The sequence below is a fragment of the Pimephales promelas genome, chromosome 15, assembly GCF_988280905.1.
Source record: "Pimephales promelas chromosome 15, fPimPro1.hap1.1, whole genome shotgun sequence".
NCBI classification, from domain to species: domain Eukaryota; kingdom Metazoa; phylum Chordata; class Actinopteri; order Cypriniformes; family Leuciscidae; genus Pimephales; species Pimephales promelas.
In genome coordinates this window covers 12,344,315-12,370,534 of record NC_142783.1, presented here as the reverse complement: position 1 = coordinate 12,370,534, position 26,220 = coordinate 12,344,315, and the positions used below count along the sequence as shown (strand labels likewise).

At 40.2% G+C, this 26,220-nt stretch overlaps 1 protein-coding gene across 5 annotated transcripts in view; it reads right to left on the bottom strand.

The window, feature by feature from the left end:
- The window catches only part of npas3 (neuronal PAS domain protein 3), a 385,360-nt gene that overhangs the window by 294,233 nt on the left and 64,907 nt on the right, over positions 1-26,220 (bottom strand). For 4 of the 5 annotated variants that reach the window (XM_089120156.1, XM_089120157.1, XM_089120158.1 and 1 more), the window contains one exon: positions 6,521-6,619. The exons of the other annotated variant lie outside the window; for it this stretch is intronic. In XM_089120156.1, coding sequence (XP_088976282.1) covers positions 6,521-6,619 — 99 coding nt within the window. The remainder of the gene's footprint in view (positions 1-6,520; positions 6,620-26,220) is intronic. 5 annotated transcript variants of the gene reach the window in all.

The window sequence follows — 26,220 nt, the reverse complement described above, 5'->3', positions numbered from 1 at the left end:
AAGTTGATGTCGCTAAGGCCACACAGGTGGAGAAAATTATGTTAGCAAGTAGGTAAATACTTTCTGAAATCTTGCCCGTTGTATAAATTATTCGGTAATTAAACATTTTAAAGCTTTGGGGGTGTTGATGGACTGGATCTGTTTTAATTATCGTTCTAAATCCGAGGAGGACGTAGTCTTTGACAAATGTCAGCTTTTTTCTCAGCTTTTTGCTCAAAATGTTGCTTTATGAAATGGGAAAAAGATAATGTCAAGGAAAGAGTTAATACGAGTTAATGTCTACAGCAATAATAGCAAATAGCAATAAATAAATAATAAAAAGCAATAAAAAATAAATAAATAAAAAGCAACATAACCATTGGGAAATGTTGAGATACTCTTGAGTGATCTTGACCTTCAACATTCTCGATAGGTGAAGTCTCAAATAAATATGATTCCTGGGATCATCTACTGCTAAATCACTCAGAATTATCTCTATTCTAGTATAACAACAGCCCCTTTTTCTAAATCCAATGAATTCCAGATCAAATAAAAGCAAAGTTGAACTAAAATATATCCCAAAATGCAAGTAAAATGGGTCGTTTCACGTTGACTTTAAGAACAAAAACATGCATTATTCTACAAAACTAGGGAATCCCTTCTGGCAATAAAAGAGTTGCTTCAGATGATTAGAGGACTTCACACACCGAGCCAATGCATCTAAATCTTTGGCATTCACACTCTTTAACTCTGAAGCTATTCCAATGCTCTGCTCCAATTGTTTAAATCCAATCCTAGTTTTGTCCAATCAGGTGTTGAAAGGAGAAAACAGGGCTAGATGGAATATCTAAATGTGCATGTGTATGTACATGTAATGAATGTGCATGACTCAATCGCTGTGCATGTCTTGCTGTTTATGGGGCCAAAGGTCCCAATAAACCTTGATCGAGGAGAGCTGGTATCTCTGTGAGCGCTGGACTCTGTAACTAGGACAGACAGGTGTGCGGCAGACCCTTGGCCCCGCTGCGGCCCCTCACCGGCCCCATGCTGGGAAAGAGGTGGCTGTCCCTCTACACACAGCCATTTATCTCAATTTCAGTCTGCTCGCCGTTCCCGGATCAAACAGCACTTAAACTAAATAACCCTGCAGGAATTCACCCGCAGACTCATCAACCTGAGATACATAAGCACATCTCACATTGACCAAACCAGACAGCCACTGCACCGGTTATACGGCATCACTTAAGACTAAAGTGTCTCATTAAAATCAAACTATATATTACATATACTGTACAATGCAGGCAAGTTAACATTATATTTGCACGTTCATAGGTGTGAACAGGTAATTACTTTTCTCAAGGGGAAAAAAAAAATGTGTACATAAGAGCAAAAGGTTTTGTATTTATCGAGTGTGACTAAACGTGGAAATAAGACTTCTTAAATGTGTGAGCTATATTTTAACTCGCCTTTACTATCTGATATATCATCAAAACACACATCATGCGCTTACTAAAACATTCACAACATAGAGCTCCAACCCAGACCATATAAGTAAACTACACTCTAAAAAAAAATGCTGGGTTGTTTAACCCAATTTTGGGTCACATATGGACAAACTCAAACATTGAGATAAAAATGTAATTTAAAAATGTAACCCAATGGCTGGGTTTGTCCATATTTGACCCAAAATTGGGTTGAAACAACCAAGAATTTCTTAGAGTGTAATCTGCAAAATTAACATGCATTGACATGATTGTGACCAATGACATTTACAAGACTGTTCAAGAATTGGTCAGTATGTTGGTCAACCATGCACTCTTAGAAGAAAAGGTTCTATACTATCAGCACTATGTATTTGGAACCCCTAAAAGGTTCTATACAGAATCCTTTTAAGGGTTCAATAATAAGAACACTTAGGGTTCTTTGTAACCACGAAAAAGGAACATTTTGGGTTCATTCATTATCGTTTGTTTTGTCCTTTCCGGATTAAATATTTCATATTTTTGACAAACATCAAGACCCTAAAATGTATTTATGAATGCATGTGAATGATCACAAAAATCAAGATATGTGGGTTAGAAAATGTGAATATATTTATATCATTTTATGTAGTTAATCAACATCACAGAAGAGTGCCATTTCAGTTTTTCTCATCCAAAAATCAGCATGATTAAAATGTGATATTAAGTTACTACAACAGTTTAATAAACAATAATTTAATTACAACTACAAAATGTTGCAGAAAAATGCCATATATTAAAAAATAATAGCCTATAAAGAGCCAAAAGGGTTCTTTCTTGTCATGGTAGAACCTTTTTAGCATAAAAGGTCCGTTGGAGTTGAGTAAAGAAACCTACAGTATGCTTCATATATAGAACCCCAATGAACCCCTTTTTCTAAGAGTGTGCATGTTGATCAAAAGTCAATTTAAAAACTATAGATTAGACGTTAAATGTTGTTCTTTTACACTTTCTATTAATCAAAGAATCCTGAAAAGAATTTAAGGTTTTCACAAAAATATTAAGCAGCACAACTTAATATTAGCCTTCCTGATATTGTCCGTTGCTCAGACTCGCTCTCCCAGTTTAAAACTAGATTAAAGACACATCTCTTCATCCAGGCATTCATATACATTTTTTATCTTACAGTTACTGTAAATTTGGCCTCTATTTCATAAACGGCAGACGAGAACTGGCCCCCGACTGAGCCTGGGTTCTCACAAGGTTTTTTTTTTTTCTCCATTGGGTCACCTGATGGAGTTTTAGGACACCATCGGGTCACTTGATAGAGATTTTCGGTTCCTTGCCACTGTTGCCTTTGGCTTGCTCAGTTGGGGATATTCAAATTAAATGACCCATCATACCATTGATCAGCTCTACCAAACTTGGATGTCTTTTTCCAGTAATAAACAAGCACCGTTAAGTTGTTTTGATTGATACTGTGAAGCAGCTTTGATACAATCTGTATTATGAAAAGCGCTATATAAATATATTTGACTTGACTTGACTTGACAACTCTTTTCAACATTGATAATAATGAGAAATGTTTCTTGAGCCTCCAATCATCACATTAGAGTGTTTTCTGAAGGATCATGTGATCATAGGGATAAATTATGGTATATTTTAAAGTATAGTCAAATAGAAAACAATTGACAATTTCAAAATATCTCGGTTTTACTGTATTTTTTCATCTCTACGATTAAAATGCAACCTTGGTGAGCAGAATAGATTTATATTAAAAATATTATAAAATACTCTCAATCTTTTGAACAGTGTTGTACATATCAACACCTATTTATTATCGACGAGTCGAGATGAACAACAGTGTTAATTATGCCAGCACACAGTAGTTAGACAATCATAATAGTCATTTACATACAGATGTACTACAATACTCTTTAGTGTCAAGCTGAAAAAAGAATCTTTTAAAAAGCCCAATAAAAATATTACAAATGACTCATGTACTACATTCCACCTCTCCTAAGCCAAACACTGGCTTTAAGTGAGGACCAAACCTGTATTTTAGCAAAATGGATTTGTTAGAGCACAGGTTTGATGTTACTGATGATAAGCCCATTGGTTTTCAAACCGAAAATGTCATGACAGGTTTAAGGAAAATGACATTTGAGAGCTACAGCAAGTAAAGTCACATTTACAGTACTAATATACCACTTTTAACAGATTGTTTCAAAGTAGCTTTACAAAGGTAACAGGAAAATAATGCAAACAAGTTTGTTTCCAGAAGAAAATAGCTTCAAAGTAGCAGAGGGAAAGATTTTCAGAAATCACAACGCGTTTTTTTTTTTCTCAACCCTCACACAAAGCACACATCATATGGACTTTTATGCAGATTTTTAGCATTAAAAGACATGGTCAATATGGTACCATGCCAAAAAAATATGTACTTTTGTGTTCCACACAAAAAGAATATGTTTTGGAACAACATGAGTGTGAGAGAATAAATGTCGAAATTTTAATTTCCCATGCCTTTAATTCTAAAGGTCGACGAGTGGGAGGAAAATAGTCTTGAAAAACTACATCACGACCATTTTCGGGTGCAAGAAACCTTGACTAATAAAATAAGTGGACTTCTGGTGGGAAAAATAAACTGCAACAAAAGCAGAATATGGTCCATTTAAATAATTTTGTGGCTTTTGAAGCATGCGCCGCTTTAATGGACAGCGAGGGCATCTAATGCCAATATGTTGGCGTGGTCATGGTGTTGGCATTGTGCTTTTGTTCGCTGGAACGCTTTCAAAGAGGGATAAAAAGGTGAAAATCTATTTAGTGGCTTTACGCCATACCTAAAGTGTCAAAGCGTGAACAGAATGCCGGCGTGCGAGAAAAGAGACATAAAAATAGAGAAAGCACTGATGACAGATAAGGCAGATCTGGCGTTATGCGTACTGGCAGGTAGTGTATCAGAAGCCGAGGGTGGTTGTACTAATAGTTCTAAATACACCCCATGATGAGCTATTAGAAGAGGCTTTTTGTGAATGTGATAAATAAATCCTCTTTAGTCAGTGTGACAGTAATCCCAGAGCCCCCGTGCCTCCGTTCCTTACCAATCCATCAAGCGGCGCCTGCATATAATCAGTGCGGCATATTTCTCAAATGCGTTTCCGTACGCTACAAAGACTTCCCGAACACGCAGAGACTGGATCTCTGGAAATTTCCGAGCCTGCCTTGGTCTCAGCGGAATACGTCAAACTCCACTTCCCACGATGCCTTGTTTCATCTTCACAGGTTCAAATCTGCATCAGGCACAATAAAGGGCACTTCTGGAAAGGGCCATCGTTTATCAGAGCTACTGTATAAGCAACACGGCTCGCCTTACTAAGCCTATTACATATTGGATTTCTGTTGCTGTGGCATAATTTATTTGAGCTGCCGCGGCTCAGAAGCAATAATACTTGTTTTTGATCAATTAAAGTATGTCGTTGTGAAGGGAAAATACTCACTTGGGGGTTCTCACTGAATTTAAAAACGCCAGAGTAATTCTAACTCAAACGAACAAAAAGAAAACATGCATCAATGAGAAAGAAATCTCCTGAAAACCCAAGTATATTGTATATTTCTTGGCTGAAATAAATTCGAGAAGAGGACCACAGTTTTAGCCCACAAATTGAATAATGGATCTCTTTCATGAAGATTAAAGATGACCTGTTTGTAAAAGTTTGAAATTACATGAAAGTAACAATACCTATAATATTAACTATGGCATTCTGGTAGAAACTATAGTGACCATGGACAAAAATATAAATACTGTAAGGTGGAGCAAGAACAGTGTTATAAAAAAAAAAAAACTTAACATAATCTGTATCATCTATACTTTACAGTGCAAATGTTGTGCGTCTGTGTCAGTGTGTGGAGAGCTGTTGAAATGTCTGGTGTGCAGATGATCTGTGGTTTCTATTGTCTCCGGTTGGCCTGAGAGATGTGGTAGAAGGTAGTGTTGTCAAAAAACTCGGTACTTCGGTACCAAGTCGGTACTAAAAAAAAAAAATGTTACGGTACCAGCTTTTCTAGGTACCGAATAGGCTACCAGGTTCGTCCAGTTCTGTTCTAGACGCGATGTCTGAAACGTGCACAGTTGCGTCCTCTTCATAACGCTGATATGGCTCTCTCTCTCTGAATTCACTTGTTGAAACGAAAGGAGGAAAGAGCCACATATGGAAATATTTTGGATTAGACTAATGTCACGTTGCCATAGGAGGCCGATTACACGCAATTTCAAATATAGGCGCGAGGCAAGCGCGCTCATAATAAAAACTCGTTGGCGTTGCATAGCAACGACAGACGCCGCGTGAGAGCAAGCGCTTTGGAAAGAATAAGCACGCGCAAAAATTATATAATTAAAAAACACGCGCGACATGTGAACGGCCTCTAAAGTGCTTTCGGGGTAGTTTTACGAGTACATGAACACAGTAGTATCTACCCGACACCAGAGTACTATGGTATTAGTATTGTCATTTAATGTCAGTGCCAGTTCTAGGCGTATTCTTGCCTTTATAACTCAGCAGGTTTAAAAAGCCTTTTTAAAATTAAACATGAATGCAGTTTTAGATTAAATAAAAGGACAGTCAAGTCAAATAAAACATGTTTTATGGTAATGCTACAAAGATACCATTCATAAACATTACTTAGTTATCAACACATTGAGTGAACAATATATTTTTACAACATTAATTAATGTTTGAAAATGTTATTTATTACAAACACCTGATTGTTAATGTTTGTTCACTTAATTCATTGTGCATTAAATAAATAATGGATTAAAACTTTACAAACAACTTTAAAAATGTGTTAGTGTATAATGTATAATTTATTTTAGGTCATTTTATCTAATCTTTTTCTAAAGTGTTTATAATACAAATGTACAGTTTCCATACTTGTAACCGTGATAAACACTTAAATATATGTAAATTTAAACTAAGCTTTGGTACCGAAATTGGTACCGAGAACCGTGAATTTTAACTGGTATCGGTACCGAATACTGAAATTTTGGTACCGTGACAACACTAGTAGAAGGGATGGATTACCATGGTGATGAGGTATGTTGTTGCCCTCCAAGGTGGAGTGTCTTGGGCCTAGTGGCGGAGCAGGAGCTTGCATTAGCAGACCTCTCCCAGTATGGCTCGCTGTGGAGAAACGTGGAAAAGCTCTTAATGCACGAGACATCGGCACCCAGAATGACCCAGAATTCACACACAAATAATGTATAACTTTGATGAGTCAAACATTTTAAAAACAATTGCATACATTTCATAAACTGATAAATAATAAGGAAAATTGACTAAAAGAGACAGACAGACAGACAGACAGATAGATAGATAGATAGATAGATAGATAGATAGATAGATAGATAGATAGATAGATGGATAGATGGATAGATGGATAGATGGATAGATGGATAGATGGATAGATAGATAGATAGATAGATAGATAGATAGATAGATAGATAGATAGATAGATAGATAGATAGATAGATAGATGTGTGTGAGTAAACAAAAAGCAGATGGATGGATGGATGGATGGATGGATGGATGGATGGATGGATGGATGGATGGATGGATGGATGGATGGATGGATGGATGGATGGATGGATGGATGGATGGATGGATGGATGGATGGATGGATGGATGGATGGATGGATGGATGGATGGATGGATGGATGGATGGATGGATGGATGGATGGATGGATGGATGGATGGATGGATGGATGGATGGATGGATGGATGGATGGATGGATGGATGGATGGATGGATGGATGGATGGATGGATGGATAGATAGATAGATAGATAGATAGATAGATAGATAGATAGATAGATAGATAGATAGATAGATAGATAGATAGATAGATAGATAGATGTGATGGACTATGTGATGAGTAAACAAAAAGCAGATGATTGAACTAAAAATATGAAAATTATGAAATTCTTGGAATCTGAAAAAAGACAAAAATGGTAGTATGCAAATCAAATGAATTAGTATGTATGTATTTTCTATTTTCTTTTGAGGTTTATGGTGCTAGTAACCAGAATGAGAGTTATTTACACCACATTTTGAAAGTCACAAAAGCAGCATATAAGCGTACATATTGATAATTGTGTCTTATTGAATCAGCCTCTAGAATGTTTATTGACTGATGTTAAACAGAGATTTTTCAAAACAGTAGTTTAACATTAACAAATTTTCCGGGTTATTGATTCGGGGCAATGCGATTGGCTCATCTCCGGCGCGATGCGCTTCAGATAACGGGTGGCGTTCTAATTGCTCGGCATAAACGGCCTCGTTCGCGCATTTATCTGTGGCACTCAAACGCTAAAGAGCTTTTATTTGTTAAGGGCTCTTCATGATCCCTGTTAAACACTGGAGGTTGCTGCAGGATGAATGAGGAGGAATTGAAAGGCGAGGTTTTAGCGGTAAAGGATTGATATCAGACGGGGTGAACGCGGGCGAGTCCCTCTCTCTATCTCCTCTAGATTGATGCCTTGCAATTTACAAACTTCTACGGGCCACAATTCATTTAGCACAATAAATTCCCTGCAGGTATGGAGAGTGTCGCCATTCTACCACCAACTGAATGAAAACACCTACACACGCAACGCTCCAACACACACACACACACACACACATAAAGCACTGTGTCTCCACGGCCCAATGTAGGCCCATTTTGATTTTGTTTCATGGCTGTAAAAGGCACTGTATATTGCAGACAGCGGCGGAAGATTTGGTCCATTTTTCAAAGCCGACTATATTACCCCTACACCACGCATTCTCTTTAAAAAAAGACCTATTTTTCCCCACATGTTGGGAAAACTAATCCCCATCTGGTGCATTGTACTCTATAAAATGCTCCGACATGGCCTTTCTGTGATTTCCAGGGAATCGGCGATATGATTGAAAATGTGTCAGTTTTGTAAGCAGGCCTGCTCCGGGTGCACGTGCAAAACGGCACCGCTGACCCTGACACCTCTCTGATCGCGTAAGACTTCCAGTGGACGCTAAATCCTGGTCCTATGTGACTCCTTGACTATCCTCCAAGCTAGAGAGAGACATGAACCTATGCTGGATGTGTTCTAGTGGCACAATAAACTGCAGAACATCTTTTTTTGCCCCTTATGTAATCATTTCTTAATTTCAATGGCATTTTAGGAGATGGCCTGATTGTTAAGATTTGGGAAAGAAACTCTAAATATAATGGAAAACACAAAATTGGTCTGGACCAGTGTTGTAGTCGAGTCACCAACTGTCGAGTCTCGAGTCCCAGTGTCCGAGTCATCAAAGAAGAGTCCGATCTTCTTTGAAGGATGAACAAACAATGTTTTGGTCATCACATTAAAAATATCTTTTTAAATATAATATTTGAGTTTTGAAGTGCTGGAAAAAAGATGTGTGATGTAGGCTAGGCTACTTTTTTTTTGCCTAACTTCCATGGTTACAAGTTAGCGTTACTACATTAAATCCACGGTGAATGTTGCTGATCTGTGGACTTAAAACCTATTACTAGTTAATTCATTCACACCACATCAGTGCTTTTTGATCGGTTAATAACGCAGAAATGTTATTAGTGCGTCTCACTTTTCTCATTATATTATATATATTTATTATTATTAACTGTTGGCAAACTAAAATTGTTTGAAGAATTTGTCAAATTCTTATTTTTACCTGGGTGCGCTTTCCAATACTGTTTACTTGTGTAAGCAAAGGCAGCTGGGATATTTATTAAACGTGTAGAATACTTTCCAAACCATTACATATAGTATTATGAATTCAGACATTTGTGATATATAAAAAAATAAAACATAAGATTATCTTTTAAAATCGATTGAACACAGAGCAGTTTTTCCTGTGAGTGAGACTGGAAAACCCGTAGTGGACTACCGCGGAGTAATAACAGAATGCTTAAGGCCAATTTATACTCGAGGATACGCCGTAGAGTACGTTGGCTACGCACGTAGGCGACGCCGTTGTGAGTATTTATACTTCTGCGTTCAGGTCTTGGTTGCTTTGCAGTACTGCTCCAAAACGCTAGTTGGCGGCGAAGGGTTTTAATGTTCCACTGTGTTTAGATTCCTCGTGGCTAGGTTAAGAACGAAGTCGGAGGAGATGGTACGTGTGGAAATGCGTGAGAAGGTACGCGCAGAAATGCGTAGGAGGAAATAGGAGGAAATACGATGCCACCAAGCCGACCAATCACCAATCTTGCAGTCCGCGTCGAAGCGACGTGTAGTTACATTTTTGAGGATGTGCGCGTCAGGCTACGGCGAAGGGTACGCGATATGGGACACGTCTGTATGTATACTACGCCGTACCTACTGCGCGCACCCTACGCAGAAGTATAAATTGGCCTTTAGAGTGGAGAGGAACGTGCTGTCTGTGAAGCACAAAATGAGTTTCGTTCTGCTTTCATTACGTTTGCCATTTGATGTCGCACAACGTTAGGTGGTCGCGCCAGTGCAGATTTTGGTCGGCAGGAAAAATGGTCCAACTGTTCGGTTTGTAATGTGAGTCCGAGTCCAAGTACGAGTCATCAGTCCACGAGTTCAAGTCGAGTCACAAGTCCAGAGAATGGAGTATCGAGTCGGACTCGAGTTCAGAGAATAAGGACTCGAGTACTCCATCACTGGTCTGGACCAAAACAAAAAAAAACATTTAGTACTGGTCTGCTTAGTGTTCAGATTTCCATTTATAACGCCGAACCAAGACACCGAACCTAAAGGCACAGGGATTCATTCACAACCTGATTGGTCGGCTTTAATGACGTGGAACTTATCGAACATTCAAAACAATGCTGTGCAATTCTGGGCTAAATGTGCTCTAAATGTGCGTTGCCAACATATGGTATTTTGACCAGCAGATAACTCATGACAAACTTATAAAACGTGTAAAGGAGTCAAAACAGTGGAGGGAATCCCTCCGTTGTCACACACACAAACGAAGATCTGCTGTGAGGAGAAGCGGTTCTGATGCCTGTACAGAACTTAGATGGGCAACATCGTGACTATGATGAGTAAAAAAAAAAAAAAAAAACAGGTATGCTTGAGCATTCTGTCCTTTTTAGGGTCTGACCTTCCTGTTTTTGGTTCGTTTAGATGTCTTTGGTCCATGTTCCATTCATATTTCATTCGAACCGCACGAGAGTTCGTTTGGAAGTGGACCGAGATCCATCTTTTCAGGGGTCTCGGCCCGCTTGTTTGTTGCGCACCAGGGTTCGGATGGCAGTATTCATATGAACCGCAATAACAGAACAATCGCATAAAGGTTCATTTTAATTAAACCAAACAGGCCAAGTGTGAAGTGTGAATTTTATTGAAATTCTGATTTACTGTTTTGAACAACCTGTCAATCCTGCAGGCTGGAGGGAAAAGAACGCTTGGACGATATGTTCTCCTGGTTTGGCCAAGACGTTCATAAAGTCAACAGCACAAGCGATGTAAGGCCTCGGAGTGTTGAAGATCTGCTCTGTGGGTGTGCAGTATAGCATCTGAGGAGTATTATCCAACAGGATGAAACCATGTCAGAACAGAGTGGTCCGTGCCAAAGGGTTGGCAGACAGAGAAAGGGAGTTTGGGGAGACAACATGTAGAGCAGAGATGAGGGGAGCTATGAAGGGAAAGGATACAGTACGTCTCTGGTATTCCAGCAGTGTTCAAATCATTGTTTTACTAAAAAAAATACAAACACACACACTGGCAGAAGGCCAGTACGGAGGTACTGCAGACCCGTGCTGCATCACAGAGACCTTCAATCCTCACAAAACAAGGAGTGTGTCAATCAAACACAGGAACACTCTACACACCTGTCATAACCCCACCAAATAACACCTTATTTTCCCTCAGCTGCGTAAACGGAAGAATCCGGAGAGACTAAGAAGAGACAGAAGGCAGAATATGATGAGAAATCAAACCTCATCCTGGGAGAAAAAAACAAAATACAGAGAACTTCCTTTATGGAAAAAGCTGAAAATATACCACTGGATGAACAAAAGATAAAGGCGTTTAGGTAGTAAAACCACAGCCGCAAAGAGTAAAAAACTAAAGTGAACATCACTGTCTATTTATGCTAAATGTTCCTTCAGAGTAGTTTTGCTACTGTAACCAATGCTGGCCTGAGATACAGTTCATGTGGACTGATGTACAGTTTGCAACGGGCATGAAATCAATCTGATTTAAACTGCAGAAGTCATTTAAACAATACCCAATTGGCACTAAGGGGCCTAAAATGTGCCAAGAAAACATCCCCCACACCATTACACCACCACCACCAGCCTGCACAGTGGTAACAAGGCATGATGGATCCATGTTCTCATTCTGTTTACGCCAAATTCTGACTCTACCATCTGAATGTCTCAACAGAAATCGAGACTCATCAGACCAGGCAACATTTTTCCAGTCTTCAACTGTCCAATTTTGGTGAACTGTTTGTAGCCTCTTCTTTATATTTGTAGTGCAGATGCAGATTGTGAAATACTCAGACCGGCCTGTCTGGCACCAACAACCATGTCACACTCAAAATTTCTTAAAAAAAAAAAAAAAATGAATTATAAATATTTATAATGCTATAATAGCATACATGTATGCTATTATAGCATTATAGCATTATTAGAGAGAGCTATTATGTTGTATATGTTGTATTGCTATAATGATAAACGAAGTACGTTCACATTCACAAGTGTGACAGTAGCTTAAGACCCAACAAGTCCCATCAATGCCGTCAAAATGGACAAGCTTGCTAAGAATTGTCCTGCTTGTTTGAAAACACACATCTCAGACTACTACGACCACCTGGCATGTTTATTAGGCTGCAATATTGACTGCTGGATTGGGCGTAGGGGCCGCCCCGTGTGATTTACGGGGGCTTTTATCGATGTCATCTGCTGGAGTGGGGTGAGTGACATTTACAGGTAAATTCTCCCATGCAAGAGTCCATTACAATAACGCACAACCCATCCGCGGTCCCCCTGGTCCCTCCGTGCACGTGCTGACCACAACCCAGCTGCCATCACAGAGACAATAAATCTAGCACACGGGGGGGCCAATGGCTCTGACCGCAGAGTTAACCTAACGTTCATGGAGAAAAGGGCCAGATTAGTCAGTCTGGACAAGATGGGCATAAAACTGACACGCCACGAAAACCATAGAAAAGACAAGTTCTGAACCTGACATGAGTAAACGGTTATATGTCTAACCTGCTAAGCCTGGAATTTTACAGCAATTTTATCAAAGTGCTCCTATTATGCTTTTTTAAAGGTTCCCAATTTTTTTTTTGGATGTCTCCTACAATATTTACATGCATCCAAGGTCAAAAATATACATTGCAACATCACTGCATTTCTCAGAGTGTCTGAAATGGTTCAATCTGGTCTTTCTAAACCCCTCCTCTGCGAGAGCCTACTCTGCTCTGATTGGTCAGACGGCCCAGACACTAAACAGCCAGTATCAAATCTGAATTTCAGCTCTGGATCTTCCTCTGCACTTGTTAAAGGTTTAGTTCAACCAAAAATGAAAATTCTGTGAGCAATTAATCACCCTCATGTTGTTCCAACCCCGTAAGACTTTCATTCATCTTCAGAACACAAATTAAGATATTTTTGATGAAATCTGAGAGCTGGCTCACTCCTTCATAGGCTGCTGGGTAATTGATATCTGCCAGCCCAGAAAAGTTAGTAAAGACATCATTAAAATAGTCCAAGGGACTACAGTGGCTCAACCTTAAAGGAGTAGTTCACTTTTAAAAAAAAAACGTTTGCTGATTTACTCACCCCCATATCATCCAAGATGTCCACGTCTTTCTTTCTTTAGTCGAAAAGAAATTAAGGTTTTTGATGAAAACATTCCAGGATTTTCTCCATATAATGGACTTCAATGGGAACCAAACGGTTCAAGGTCCAAAAGACAGTTTCAGTGCAGCTTCAAAGGGCTTTAAACGACACCAGGCGATGAATAAGGGTCTAATCTAGGACCTATCTATTTATTTTTCAAATGACCGATCGTTTCGCTAGATAAGACCTTTATTCATCGTCTGGTCTCGTTTAAAGCCCTTTGATGCTGCACTCAAACTCTCATTTGGACCTTGAACCGTTTGGTTCCCAATGAAGTCCATTATTTGGAGAAAATGCTGGAATGTTTTCATCAAAAACCTTCATTTCTTTTCGACTAAAGAAAGAAAGACGTGGACATCTTGGATGACATGGGGGTGAGTAAATTATCAGCAAAAGTTTTTTTAAAAGTGAACTACTCCTTTAAGTTTATCAAGCGACAAGAATACTTTTTGAGCGCAAAAAAAACAACAACTGCTGTATTGGTCAGCATCACACGTGACCAGCATCAGCCAATAGTGAGCCTACGTTCTAATGTACAACCAGACAATTTTGTGAGTACGCATGCTTCGTGAATGAGACCCAATAACTTAGCAGACATTTAATAATAATAATAATACCTTTTATTTATAGGCGCCTTTCAGGGCACTCAAGGACACCGTACAATATAAAACAGGGCGATAAGAACAACACATACATAAGCACCAACTACACATCAAACAATCATACCATTAAAAGCTATTCTAAACAAATATGTTTTTATCTGAACCTTAAACTGGGAAATTGAATCCAATTGGCGAATATGCAGTGGTAAAGTGTTCCACAGCTTAGGCACCACACAACTAAAAGCTCTGCCACCACAGGAACTCAGAAGAGGATACATTCACAGCACACGCTACATGAAAAACAATCTCTGAAAAAGAATAAAAAGGGCACTTTTTAAGGGCTGTTAATATTAAATATAAAGTTTTTTTGCTTGCTGTTTCAGGATGTAAATCACAAGACAAGGAGGACCAAACTGAAGTTTAACAACAACGACATCCGTAGATCGAGCTGTCACTACGAGAAAAACCCCATTCGATCCGACAGGCTACAAGAAGACACTGTCATCCATTTTTACTAACATACATGATGAAGAAACTGTCTTTTGAGTTGTGGTAAGAAAGTGGGGGTGATAGACACCTGACCCACATGTGTATGTGTATGAGAGAGAAAGAGAGAGAGACAGCATCACTGTTCAAGTGCTGCTACACAAATAAATTATTAAGAACCGTCTGCTGCACCACATCAAACTAGCAGAGAGACTGAGATATTCACTGCGGTACAGGGACAAGAGTGCCGTCATATCTGTTGAGCGCACACACATACATACGTTCATGCTAAGAAATACAGAGACAAACCGTAATTCCACTTGTTCCAGCTCTTAAAGGAAAAGTACACCCAAAAATAAAATCTGTCGTCATTTACCCATTTTACCTTTTTCTAAACCCGCACTGACTTTTAGGGTATTTAGCAGTTTTAGCTCTATCCCATACAATGAAAGTGGATGGTGACCAAGGGCTGTCAAGCTCCATAAATGAAGAACATGTACAGTAGCTAGACAGCTATGGACACCATTCACTTTCATTGTGTAGCAAAATGCAGAGTGGACATTCTACTAAATAAATGTCCAACATGTTTCAAAAGACATGAAGAAATGACAGAATAGGAGAAATTTTGGCTTGGGAATCGAAAAATATTCCGAATATGTATTTACCTCTGAACACTGTTGTTTCCAACTGAGCCCAGTTATGTAAAAGCATTGTTTAGAGACACAACGTCATTTAACGGTAGTTGATATTAAATAATATACAACAATCATAATACTTTCAAACCTTACAAATGAATGATTTTCACATTTACGGTTAATTTAACAATTTTGGCTTTAACACTATAATAAAACAGCTAAACATTAGCATTTGTTTCTGAATCTATCACCACAGGACACTAAATTATGCTGTAGTTGAATTGAAGGCCTTGAAATTCTGTCTTGAATATGATGAGTGAAAAAGACTGGAGAGTGCAAAACCATCTAAAGACAACAAATAGCGTTGTTCTTGTTGGTTGCACACTAATCCACAAACCAAATGACTCTTATGAGAATAGTTAATGGAGTCGTTAAGGAAACAGAACTGCTACATGAAATCTAAACCACCTTCTTCAGCTCCTCAAATGACAATCCCATTTCGTTCTCCTTAATGAGCAGGATCAATCTGCATAATTTTAGGGAAATAAAAAATTGATTAAATGTGGTAAACTGTGCTAAAAGTATAGCCAGTCAAACTATTTCATATGCAAGCAAAGTGGATATACCGTATAAAACTTGTGAATGACGGGCGTTCCAGTTCTGTGGAAATCAGTGGGCGAGGATTTTGTGTGGGCCGGCTAATGAGTAACAACCTCGAGAGTCTTTCTTCTGTAATTTTATTTCTTGGAATAATATTTGTATAATGGTATACCATATTTTCCCAGCTAATGCCAAGAATAAGTCATTATGAGCCCATTGATAACTGCTGCTCTATAAGTCCGCGTTCCCCGTAACCCCGGGCCTCAAAGCTGTGGTCGGCCCCGCGCCAACACTCCGCTAAAGAGAGCTTGAGCTTTCAGCGGGCGGAATCAAATCCCAGCCAGTGTTTCAGTTCACATTAGGTGAATGACACTCACGCATATGCTTTGCTGAAAGTGCCAGAGGAGAAATCTGAATGATTCAGAACGAGCATGTGTATGTGTGTGTGTGAAGAGTGTCTCGCAGCTCCTCACAGTGTGGGTGTGCGCTGAGAACACCGTACCCTCGGCAGGCGTCTAGATTGACTCTCTCCTGTAGGCTATAACGGGTAACATCTCTGATGTCATGAACTTGAGTGAGACACTAATGATGCCAATTTATTCACAACTACAGCTCTTACTTTATCATTCCACACTTGTTCCTTAAGGCCAACTGCAGTTTCCAGCGCACGCCTAGCTGGGAGGATATAAACTGTGCTGCACAGGAAGTCCAACGCCATCCATTTGGTGAGACAGAGCACTTAAATAAACAAACTAATCTGTGATGAATTGAATTGGAAATTAACTCACTTTTCAAAGTCAACATGAAATCTCTTTTACATTCATAAAACGGTGTTGAAAATCATTTCCCAAATATTTCGTCATCTGAAGACGCATCATAACCAAATTTAAGTCATTGTTCACTGATAATTTCCCCCTTCAGCAAGTGGTTAAACACTACCACCGAATCCCTGAATAAGTTAGCTCAACCAGTGAACTAGAACAGTCCGATCCACACAATCCATTCCGACTAAGGCTGCGTTCACACTGCAGGGGCTTAAAGCTATGGTGTGCGATTTCAGAGATTGTTCATTATTAATATCCTCGTTTAGATGCTGGTTATGGTTCTATAGTACAATCCTAACAATATGAATAGACAAAAAGAATTTTAAAAAATCCATTCACTCGATTGGCTGTACAGCTGCAGAGAAGTTGGTCAACTGCTCTCATCTAATCACCATAGACAGTAAAAGAAATGGACTGAGCGATCTCATTGGAACTCCATTCAGACAACTGAAGCCCATTTTTGGCGATTTTTAGCACTTCCGTCCCTGACGCGCAGACTCAAACAGAGCTTGACTACGTTGTGGGACGTGAGTGACCCGTCTGTCTTCTAGTGGCTGTGGCATGAGAAATCTGAATCATTCCCTTCCGAAACATGCAGAGGCGGAGAGCAGTGTTGTAGTCGAGACCACCTCACTCGAGTCCGAATCGACACCGAGACCAGAGAGAGTCGAGTCCGAGTCAAGACCGAGTCCATAGAGAGTCGAGTCCGAGTCGAGTCCGAGACCAGAGACGGTCGAGTCCGAGTCGAGACCGAGACCAGTGAGGGTTGATTACCTAATTTACTTTTATTTACTTAGACAAATCCTTTTTTTGTTTTTACTGAATTTACTTAGAGTTTAAAAAATATGATCAGTTTAGGGTAAAACGGCCACATAGTAGGTGGTGTTAAAAGTAATTTTATTACAATTTGTCATGCGCAGTTGCGCACTAGAAAATCACCAATCACTTGGCGTGTCAATCAATTTAAAGAAATATTTTATTCACATACATTAATAATCATATTTTTACCATATTTTTGAAAAATATTTTTAAATGAACTCGAGTGGACTCGGGAATAATTCCGAGTCCTAAAAAAAAATGTTCGAGTACGAGTCAATTCCGAGTCCAAATGGACACGAGCCCATGACAAGACCAAGACCATTAAAATATGGTCTCGAGACCGAGTCCGAGTCTCGAGTACTACAACACTGGCGGAGAGTGTGAGTAGGAGCTGTCCATGAGCTAGGAGAAGGAGACAATTTTGCTAGGTATTCTGATTAATTATTTTGTCATGTTGCCTTCACGTTTCCCCGATTGCCCGTGAGCTTCTTCTCCTGTCCATACGGTAATCTCTCTACTGTGCGACAGAGAGTCGCGTGGGTATGACGCAATCGTTAGCCTACTTTCACTAAAACTGCTTCTACGGGGCCATAACATAAGCTACAAGGTAATGGAGCTATTTATACATTGTCGTGTTTCTTTAGAAATAAATAAAGGACAAATGGGGTCTTCAAACGCCTCAGATGTAAAGTTATTCGCTGCCAAAATGAATGGGAGTCTGAATGAATGAATGGGGTTTGGATGAAAGAGAAAGTCTGTAGAGGAAAGAGCATATTAAAAAAAAAATGTAATGCCGCATGTTTCCCAAAAGACAAAATAAGAACATTTTACCCAATTTTCAAATCCAAAAAGTTTTCACCCCCTGGCTGTTAAAGCATCGTGTTTCCTTCTGGAGCATCAGTGAATGTTTTCACCCGTTTCACCAATCAGCATATTAGAATGATTTCTGAAAGATCATGTGACACTGAAGACTGGCGTAATGATGCTGAAAAGTCAGCTTTGCATCACAGGAATAAATTAAATTTAAAAAAATATTTAAATTGAAAACAATAATTATTGCTGTTTTTACTGTGTTTTTGATCAAACAATTGAGGCCTTGATGGTTTTTTTTTTTTCTTCCCGACTCTTTAGAATGGCAAATCCACCTTTTGTTTGCACGGAAGAGTGTCCCACGTAATAGAGTCTGGTTTCATGTTGGCTTTAAAGGAGAACACTGTTTTGCAAATGAGTTCTGATGAAACACTTCGTAGGAAGGCTGATATGATCGAATCAAGAAAAAAAAAGCATCTCATAGCAAGATTCATTTGTGTTCTTTTTAAGTTCCTTTGAGGCGGGGGGGGGGGGGGGGAGGTTGTCAAGAGAGGAGGAGGATAAAAGGAAGGAACGAAATGATGGATAGAGCAGAGCGGGTGGCTGTGATTCACTGTTTTGTCACCTGCAGTGGGACTGACCTTCATCTCTCCCCAATCAGCCTATTTACTCAGCATCAACGCCTCTCTTTCACTGGAGTGGCTCAAATTATCAGTGCCATTATTCAAAAAAGACAGCGGCGTGGCGATGCGACGAGATAGCTCTCAAACCCAACTCCGAGAGGGCATATTCACAAAATCACACCCCTCGGGAAGACGGCGTTTGATTCGCCGCAACTTCGTGAGCAGCGGAGCTTAGCATTTAATTAATTAAACTTAAACCGCTGACTCTGCCTGCGATTGGTCACGGCTCTTCCTTTTTGTCTGTTTTATTGCTTTTTTTCCACACCAACGTCATGTTTCAGGAGGGTTTTTTGCTCCGACGGGGGCTTAGTAAATCTGACACTAAATAAAAGAGTTAAGTACATCCTGTAGCACATCCTGCAGGCTTGTGGAAGTGTTCGGGTCATGGGCAGCGCTGTTCAATTAAGCCTGCGGCTATTTGTGTGTGTACAGTAGCACTCTCTCCTAACATTCTCCATTATGTCTACAGTCCTCGCTGTCATATTTGATTTGCTGTGCGATGAAATGAGGGGAGTGCGTCAGAGAGACTGTCAGTCACCACGGGAGAGAATGAGAATGCTAGAGAGAGAGAGAGAGAGAGATAGGGGCAGAGAAAGAGAGCGCTTGAAAGGAACTGCAAGAGAGCAATGAAGATCTGCGCAGAGGGAGTCCGCATACGCTTTCGTCTTTGAAATAACTTGCAAACGGCTGGCCGCCGCAGTCGCCGGCATTGTGTTACCCCACCGCGGCATCTGCATTCTATTAGTAAGAGCAAAAGAATCGCAATTACACTCTATTACTTCAGAAAAGCAGCGCAAGTAATTGAAAGACTGGAACTCGGCCAAATGGCTGCTGTACCAATTAGAGGATCATCTTCTCCTGCTTTGTGCGAATATTTGAGGGCAAACATCTCACGCCATTTGCATGAGGTGTCATTTTGCTGCCAATGATTACAGAGTAGTGAAAGTCTTTGCCCACATAAAGTAAAACATCTGGGAATGTGTTTCCATATATTACGTATGTATTTATGCATTACTGTGTTTATGCATGTCAATCCAGGAGAGATGGTTTCACCTGGAAATATCTGAGGCAAGCCAGTCAAAACCACTCCTTCATTCATATTTATGCATATACCTGTGTGTTTCCCTCCACCGAAAGCGACACGGTGTTATCGCACTCAAAAATCATATTTCCCTGATAGGTAGGAGGATGCTTATTAGGGGAGAGGATGCCTCACAAGGTTTAAATGACAAGCTAACAAGCTTGAACACGTCACGGTTGTTGTTGAAGCGTTCTGCGAGAAGCTATCGAATGAGAACAGCCATCACCTGTTTAACAACATTCACAACTAAACCTAAACTACCTTCAAAAATTGGACACTCTTATTATTACATATACAGTAAAAGGTTATACAGTAAAATTATATGTATATATATATACAGTATATTAGGGGTGTAACGATACACGTATTCGTATTGAACCGTTCGGTACGAGGCTATCGGTTCAGTTTTCGCATTTTCTGCCGACAAACATTTCATTATTTCAAATGTATGCGCGTCGCGCGTGGCAAGCGCGTTCATAATGTAAGAGATGCTCAAATGGCGAATGGAATGTTAGCTGAACGAAACTGAGCTACACGTTATTGTGTGGTTGTCTGGATGACCGTTTATCAGTTTGGACCAATGCAGCGCGAGCCGATCTTGATCAGCACTGTTACTACACAGCCAAATCCAGTAAAGAAAACGTTTGAATTCACCTCTGAAGTAACATCGCTCCGAGATCTAAAGAGAAACATTTACATTTCTCCGTTATTAACGGATCAAACAGTGCTGACGTGGAAACCAGGAAGAAACTTTGTGCCATGAATGAACTATCCAGTTTCCACAGATCAGCAACATTGACCATGGATTTACTGTATAACACTACTATCTCTAAGTTTGGCAGGAATAGTAGGCTATAATGCTTTCAAGAAATATCACGTTGGTTGTATTTTGACATTATCAATACAACTGCTGCCCTCAAATGTTAATATAAACTAAAATAAACCTTTGTTTATAAAGCTACTACATTTCATTTTGTCCAAGGAGCTGTTTTGTTTATGCTCCTAAGAAAAGTCAACTAGAATTCCATCATTGCTCAAAGTTAAAAAAATATCATACTTTATGATGTTAGTTTTAATAAAAATATAATTAAAAAAATTAAATCAAGGAAATTTCTCTGGCATTTATTTATTTATTTTTTGCTTTATTTGAAACGTACCGAACTGTATCGAACCGAACCGTGACAGAAGTGTATCGTATCGAACCGAACCGAGAATTTTGTGAACCGTTACACCCCTATATATATATATATATATATATATATATATATATATATTACTCTGTAAACAGAAGCAAATTATTATGGCTGAACTCACAATTAAAAATAGACACATAGTTTGAAGCTATATTAGAAACTATGCTATAGGGATTTCTTCGATATCTCATTTTTTTTATTTTATTGGGTTAGGACATTGGCATGACATTTGGGACACTTTTTTGTTTTCAGCAATAATAAATTATTCAGTTATCCTAAAAGGTTTAGGGCTGTCAGTTTAACGCGTTATTAACAGCATCAACGCAAACCCATTTTTACGGCGTTATTTTTTTTAACGCGCGATTAACGTCTTTTTGGCCAAGCAAACTTTCTTGTTTTTTCATGTGCTTTTGCAACAGGACATGGCATGCCCAGCGATATGAAACACTTTCATTTACTTGCGCGAGGACGTTTTGTTGCTTCGTCGACCAAAAGCGCAAGCGGGTCTAGCTAGACCGGAAACAAAACAACAGGCACTCCACACACAATTGTTTGGGCTTGCGAGCCGGCCAAATAGTCGGTTTACGTTACATGTTGGTTTACGAGTGGATGACGAGCGCGAGATGCCAAAATGGATGCCAATAAGATTCTGAGTGGAAAGTTAACTTTTAAAAAGTTGCAAAATTGTTCCATTGAAAAGACCAAAGTGATCTGTGTGTTTTGTCGCTGTGAACTGAGCTATTGTCATCGCAGCACGTCCAGTCTGAAATACCACACAAAGCTGATGCGAATTCTCCGCCCCCTCGTCAATATCAGTACCTCCTCGTCAGTATTTCTTTCACCATTTTATTGATTGACAACAGTGTTACATTGAGAGATTATTTGCTCCAAGTAAGAACGTTAGTGTGAAATTGAACACAGTATATGCCAATGTTGTTTTCAATAAAAAACATTTGCGCAAAGCAAGCCGATCCAATGACATGTTGATAAGAGCATTAAAAATTAGAAAAAATAAGGGGACAAAAAGAAACCAAGAGACATTTAGAATAGATAAAAATCTGCGATTAATCGCAAGTTAACTATGACATTAATACGATTAATCGTGATTGATTATTTTATTCGTTTGACAGCACTAGCAGTATCAACCTAATATTTTTGAACATTTTAAAAAATCCTTATATTACCTCATTTAATCCTTTCAAACTACCCATTGTTACTTGTGATGGTTTCCATTTCATCTAAAGCAAGGAATAGAAAAATATCTGCCAATGTTTTAGTCTGCCAAACAATGCAATTTCAAAGTATTTTGTCTTGTTTTTTATTTGTAATGCTTAATTTGACCATTCAGATGAAGTGAAGACAAAACGGCATCAGATAAAAGAAGAATAATACGGATTGTAGACATTAAGAATCTCATACAAATCAGTTAACCCATGTGTTGGCAAATGCCCTGCAAAACAAACGTAAAACAAAGTGCTGACGCTAAATAAGTGAGGTTTTACATGCATTTTGTTCTACATTCATTTCAGATAATGCTAGATCTGTCTCAGCAGAATACAACTACCCTGAAGCTGTACAGCAGGTCTAGCTGCTCATTCGGTTGACAACGCTTTCAAGAAACCTGCCACCAGTAATTCATCCAGGGTCGACCGTGTCCACCCGCTTCTTCTGCAGAGCTAGTAGCCTCATTCTTCAAAATATGCTAAGCCACAAAGTCTGAAATTCCACCTTAATTGTGGATTACGGTGTGGGAAAAGGAAGCAGCGAGGATTTAGATGGAAAGAGAGAGAAGACAGTGTGAAGCCCTGGGCAGGAACGTATGCAAACACAGTGGATCCACGAAGCTGACAGCTGCTTTGATAATATACAATATTTTGTTGGCTCGCTGCAAAACAACACCCTGGATCATGCAAAAACAAAACTCACCTGACACCCGTACTTACTCTGCTAATGCCTGATAGACTTTCATCGCACACACACTCTTTGAAACCTCATTTCCTCACAATTATGTAACTCCCTCACACAGTTACGCACAAACACACACCCTTTGGGCTATTAACAAAACCTCTGCATGTTTGATCTTTGACACCTCAAATCATGTTTTAACCGCTAAACGGCACAGCTGCAATCAATTAGCGTCTGCGCGCTAACTCCAGCTGATAGCGAGGAAAAGCTCCTGCGCTTGGCAGGCGCTGCTCTCCCTCTGGTGCGGGGTGGAGCGGGGCTCTAATGGGACCCAGCCGCCACGCTCGCGCCTTTACACGAGACTTCTGCGGCAGATATGAGGAGGAGAACGAACCGGCCCCAGCGTCTCACGGTGCTGACATCGTGGCGGGGAGGTTGGTGCGATTCTGACAGCCGGCCCAGAGAGACTGCGGCAAAGGGAGAGCCGGACGATTAAAACGTCTTACTCAGACAACAGGGCCCGATTGCTAACGGATTCTCAGATATTATCTCTGCGAGCTTCAGCAATGGACAAGAGGAGGACAAGAGGTCTGGTTTGTTAGACAAGTAAGACATTACAAACATAGGGGCGAATGCTTGACCAGCATGTTCAGTACTGTACAGTACAGTAACCTTAAAGTTAATATCAAATGTATGTGGATTTAACTACCAATAGGCTTTATGGAGAACATCACATGAACAGCAAAACTGGTCTTATCACATCCGCTTGTGGTAGAAAGTGTTCAACTGAAGGCGATATCTATGGAATTTTAAGGTAATCAGCTAACCTAGCAATCTTTTATTCAATTTAAATATCTAAATCTTAGCGAGAAGAAGAAAAATATAAAACTCTTAGATATCAATGTGATGGATGGATGGATGGATGGATGGATGGATGGATGGATGGATGGATTCAGAAAGGATGGATGGATGGATAGATTCAGACGGGGTGGATGGATGGATGGATTCAGGAGGGACGGATGGATTCAGGAAGGATGGATTCAGGAAGGATGGATGAATTCAGGATGGACGGATGGATGGATTCAGGAAGGACGCATGGATGGATGGAATCAGGAAAGAGGGTTGGATGGATGGAGTCAGGAAGGACGGATGGATGGATTCAGGAAGGATGGATTCAGGATGGACGGATGGATGGATGGATGGATTCAGGAAGGACACATGGATGGATGGATTCAGGAAGGACGCATGGATGGATGGATACAGGAAGGATGGATGGATGGATTCAGGATGGATTCAGAATGGACGGATGGATGGATGGATGGATTCAGGAAGGACGGATGGATGGATGGATGGATGGATGGATGGATTCAGGAAGGACGGATGGATGGATGGATTCAGACGGGATGGATGGATGGATGGATTCAGGAGGGACAGATGGATGGATGGATTCAGGAAGAACAGATGGATGAATGGATGGATGGATTCAGGAAGGACAGATGGATGGATTCAGGAAGGATGGATGGATGGATGGATTCAGGAAGGATGAATGGATTCAGGAAGGATGCATGGATGGATGGATTCAGGAAGGACGGATGGATGGATTCAGAAAGGACGGATGGATGGATGGAATCAGGAAGGACAGATGGATGGATGGATTCAGGAAGGATGAATGGATTCAGGAAGGATGCATGGATGGATGGATTCAGGAAGGACAGATGGATGGATTCAGGAAGGATGGATGGATGGATGGATTCAGGAAGGATGAATGGATTCAGGAAGGATGAATGGATGGATGGATTCAGGAAGGACAGATGGATGGATTCAGGAAGGATGGATGGATGGATGGATTCAGGAAGGATGAATGGATTCAGGAAGGATGAATGGATGGATGGATTCAGGAAGGACAGATGGATGGATTCAGGAAGGATGGATGGATGGATGGATGGATTCAGGAAGGATGAATGGATTCAGGAAGGATGCATGGATGGATGGATTCAGGAAGGACGGATGGATGGATGGATTCAGGAAGGACAGATGGATGGATGGATTCAGGAAGGACGGATGGATTCAGGATGGACGGATGGATGGATGGATGGATGGATTCAGGAAGGACGGATGGATGGATGGAATCAGGATGGACGGATGGATGGATGGATTCAGGAAGGACGGATGGATGGATGGATTCAGGAAGGACGGATGGATGGATGGATGGATGGATGGATGGATGGATGTTTTCAGGAAGGATGGATGGATGGATTCAGGAAGGACGGATGGATGGATGGATGGATGGATTCAGGAAGGGCGGATGTATGGATTCAGGAAAGACGGATGGATTTAGAAAGGTCGGACGGATGGATGGATTCAGGAAGGACGGATGGATGGATTCAGGAAGGATGGATGGATTCAGGAAGGACGGATGGATGGATGGATTCAGGAAGGACGGATGGATGGATTCAGGAAGGATGGATGGATTCAGGAAGGACGGATGGATGGATGGATTCAGGATGGAAGGCAACACGAGCTGTTAATTCAAGAAGCACTATAGGAATCAGCAGGAAGGCCTCTGCTACTCACACATGAAAGGTTTACAGCAGGGTTTAACTCCTCTAACTACAAGCTGCAGTCAGTATGATCTATACACGGCAGTGCTTTTTTATTATGAGAGTTAATGAGCAGTGGCGTAAAGCCTGAAGAGAGATCTTGGGGGCGGAGACACAGCGAGAATCCAGCGCTATCCTACCATCTCACCAGGGAGCCTCCTGATCCTCAACCCAGCCTGCACCACAGGATCCATCTTACAACACAACTACAGTACTCCTGCATTCATCCGTACAATCACCCCAGAGTCACGTCAGGACTGATCGGTCATTGTTCAACCCTCGGTGGATGGACTAATTATAGACAACTGGTATAGCCTAAGAACTGAGCTGCCCCTAAAGGCAGTGTGCGCGTACAAACTAAAACAGTACAGTTAGCAATCACAATGAAAACTAAGCATAAGTCCCTTTGGTTAAAATTAAGTGCATCCATTTTAAATTTGTATAGGACCAAATGACCTGATGAGATCAGCTACATTTCATGAAGAGAGAAAGAGAGAGAAACTGTCTACAAGCCAAACATTCATCTATATTATATTGTGCACTATTCAGACAGATTGTTTACGACGCTGTTCCAACTAGTGCCACAAAACATTAGCTGTAATGCACACGTGTAATATTCTTCACTACATGTCCAAACGACCAGATGACTAATCTTTGAGTTGTCATGATGCTTTCA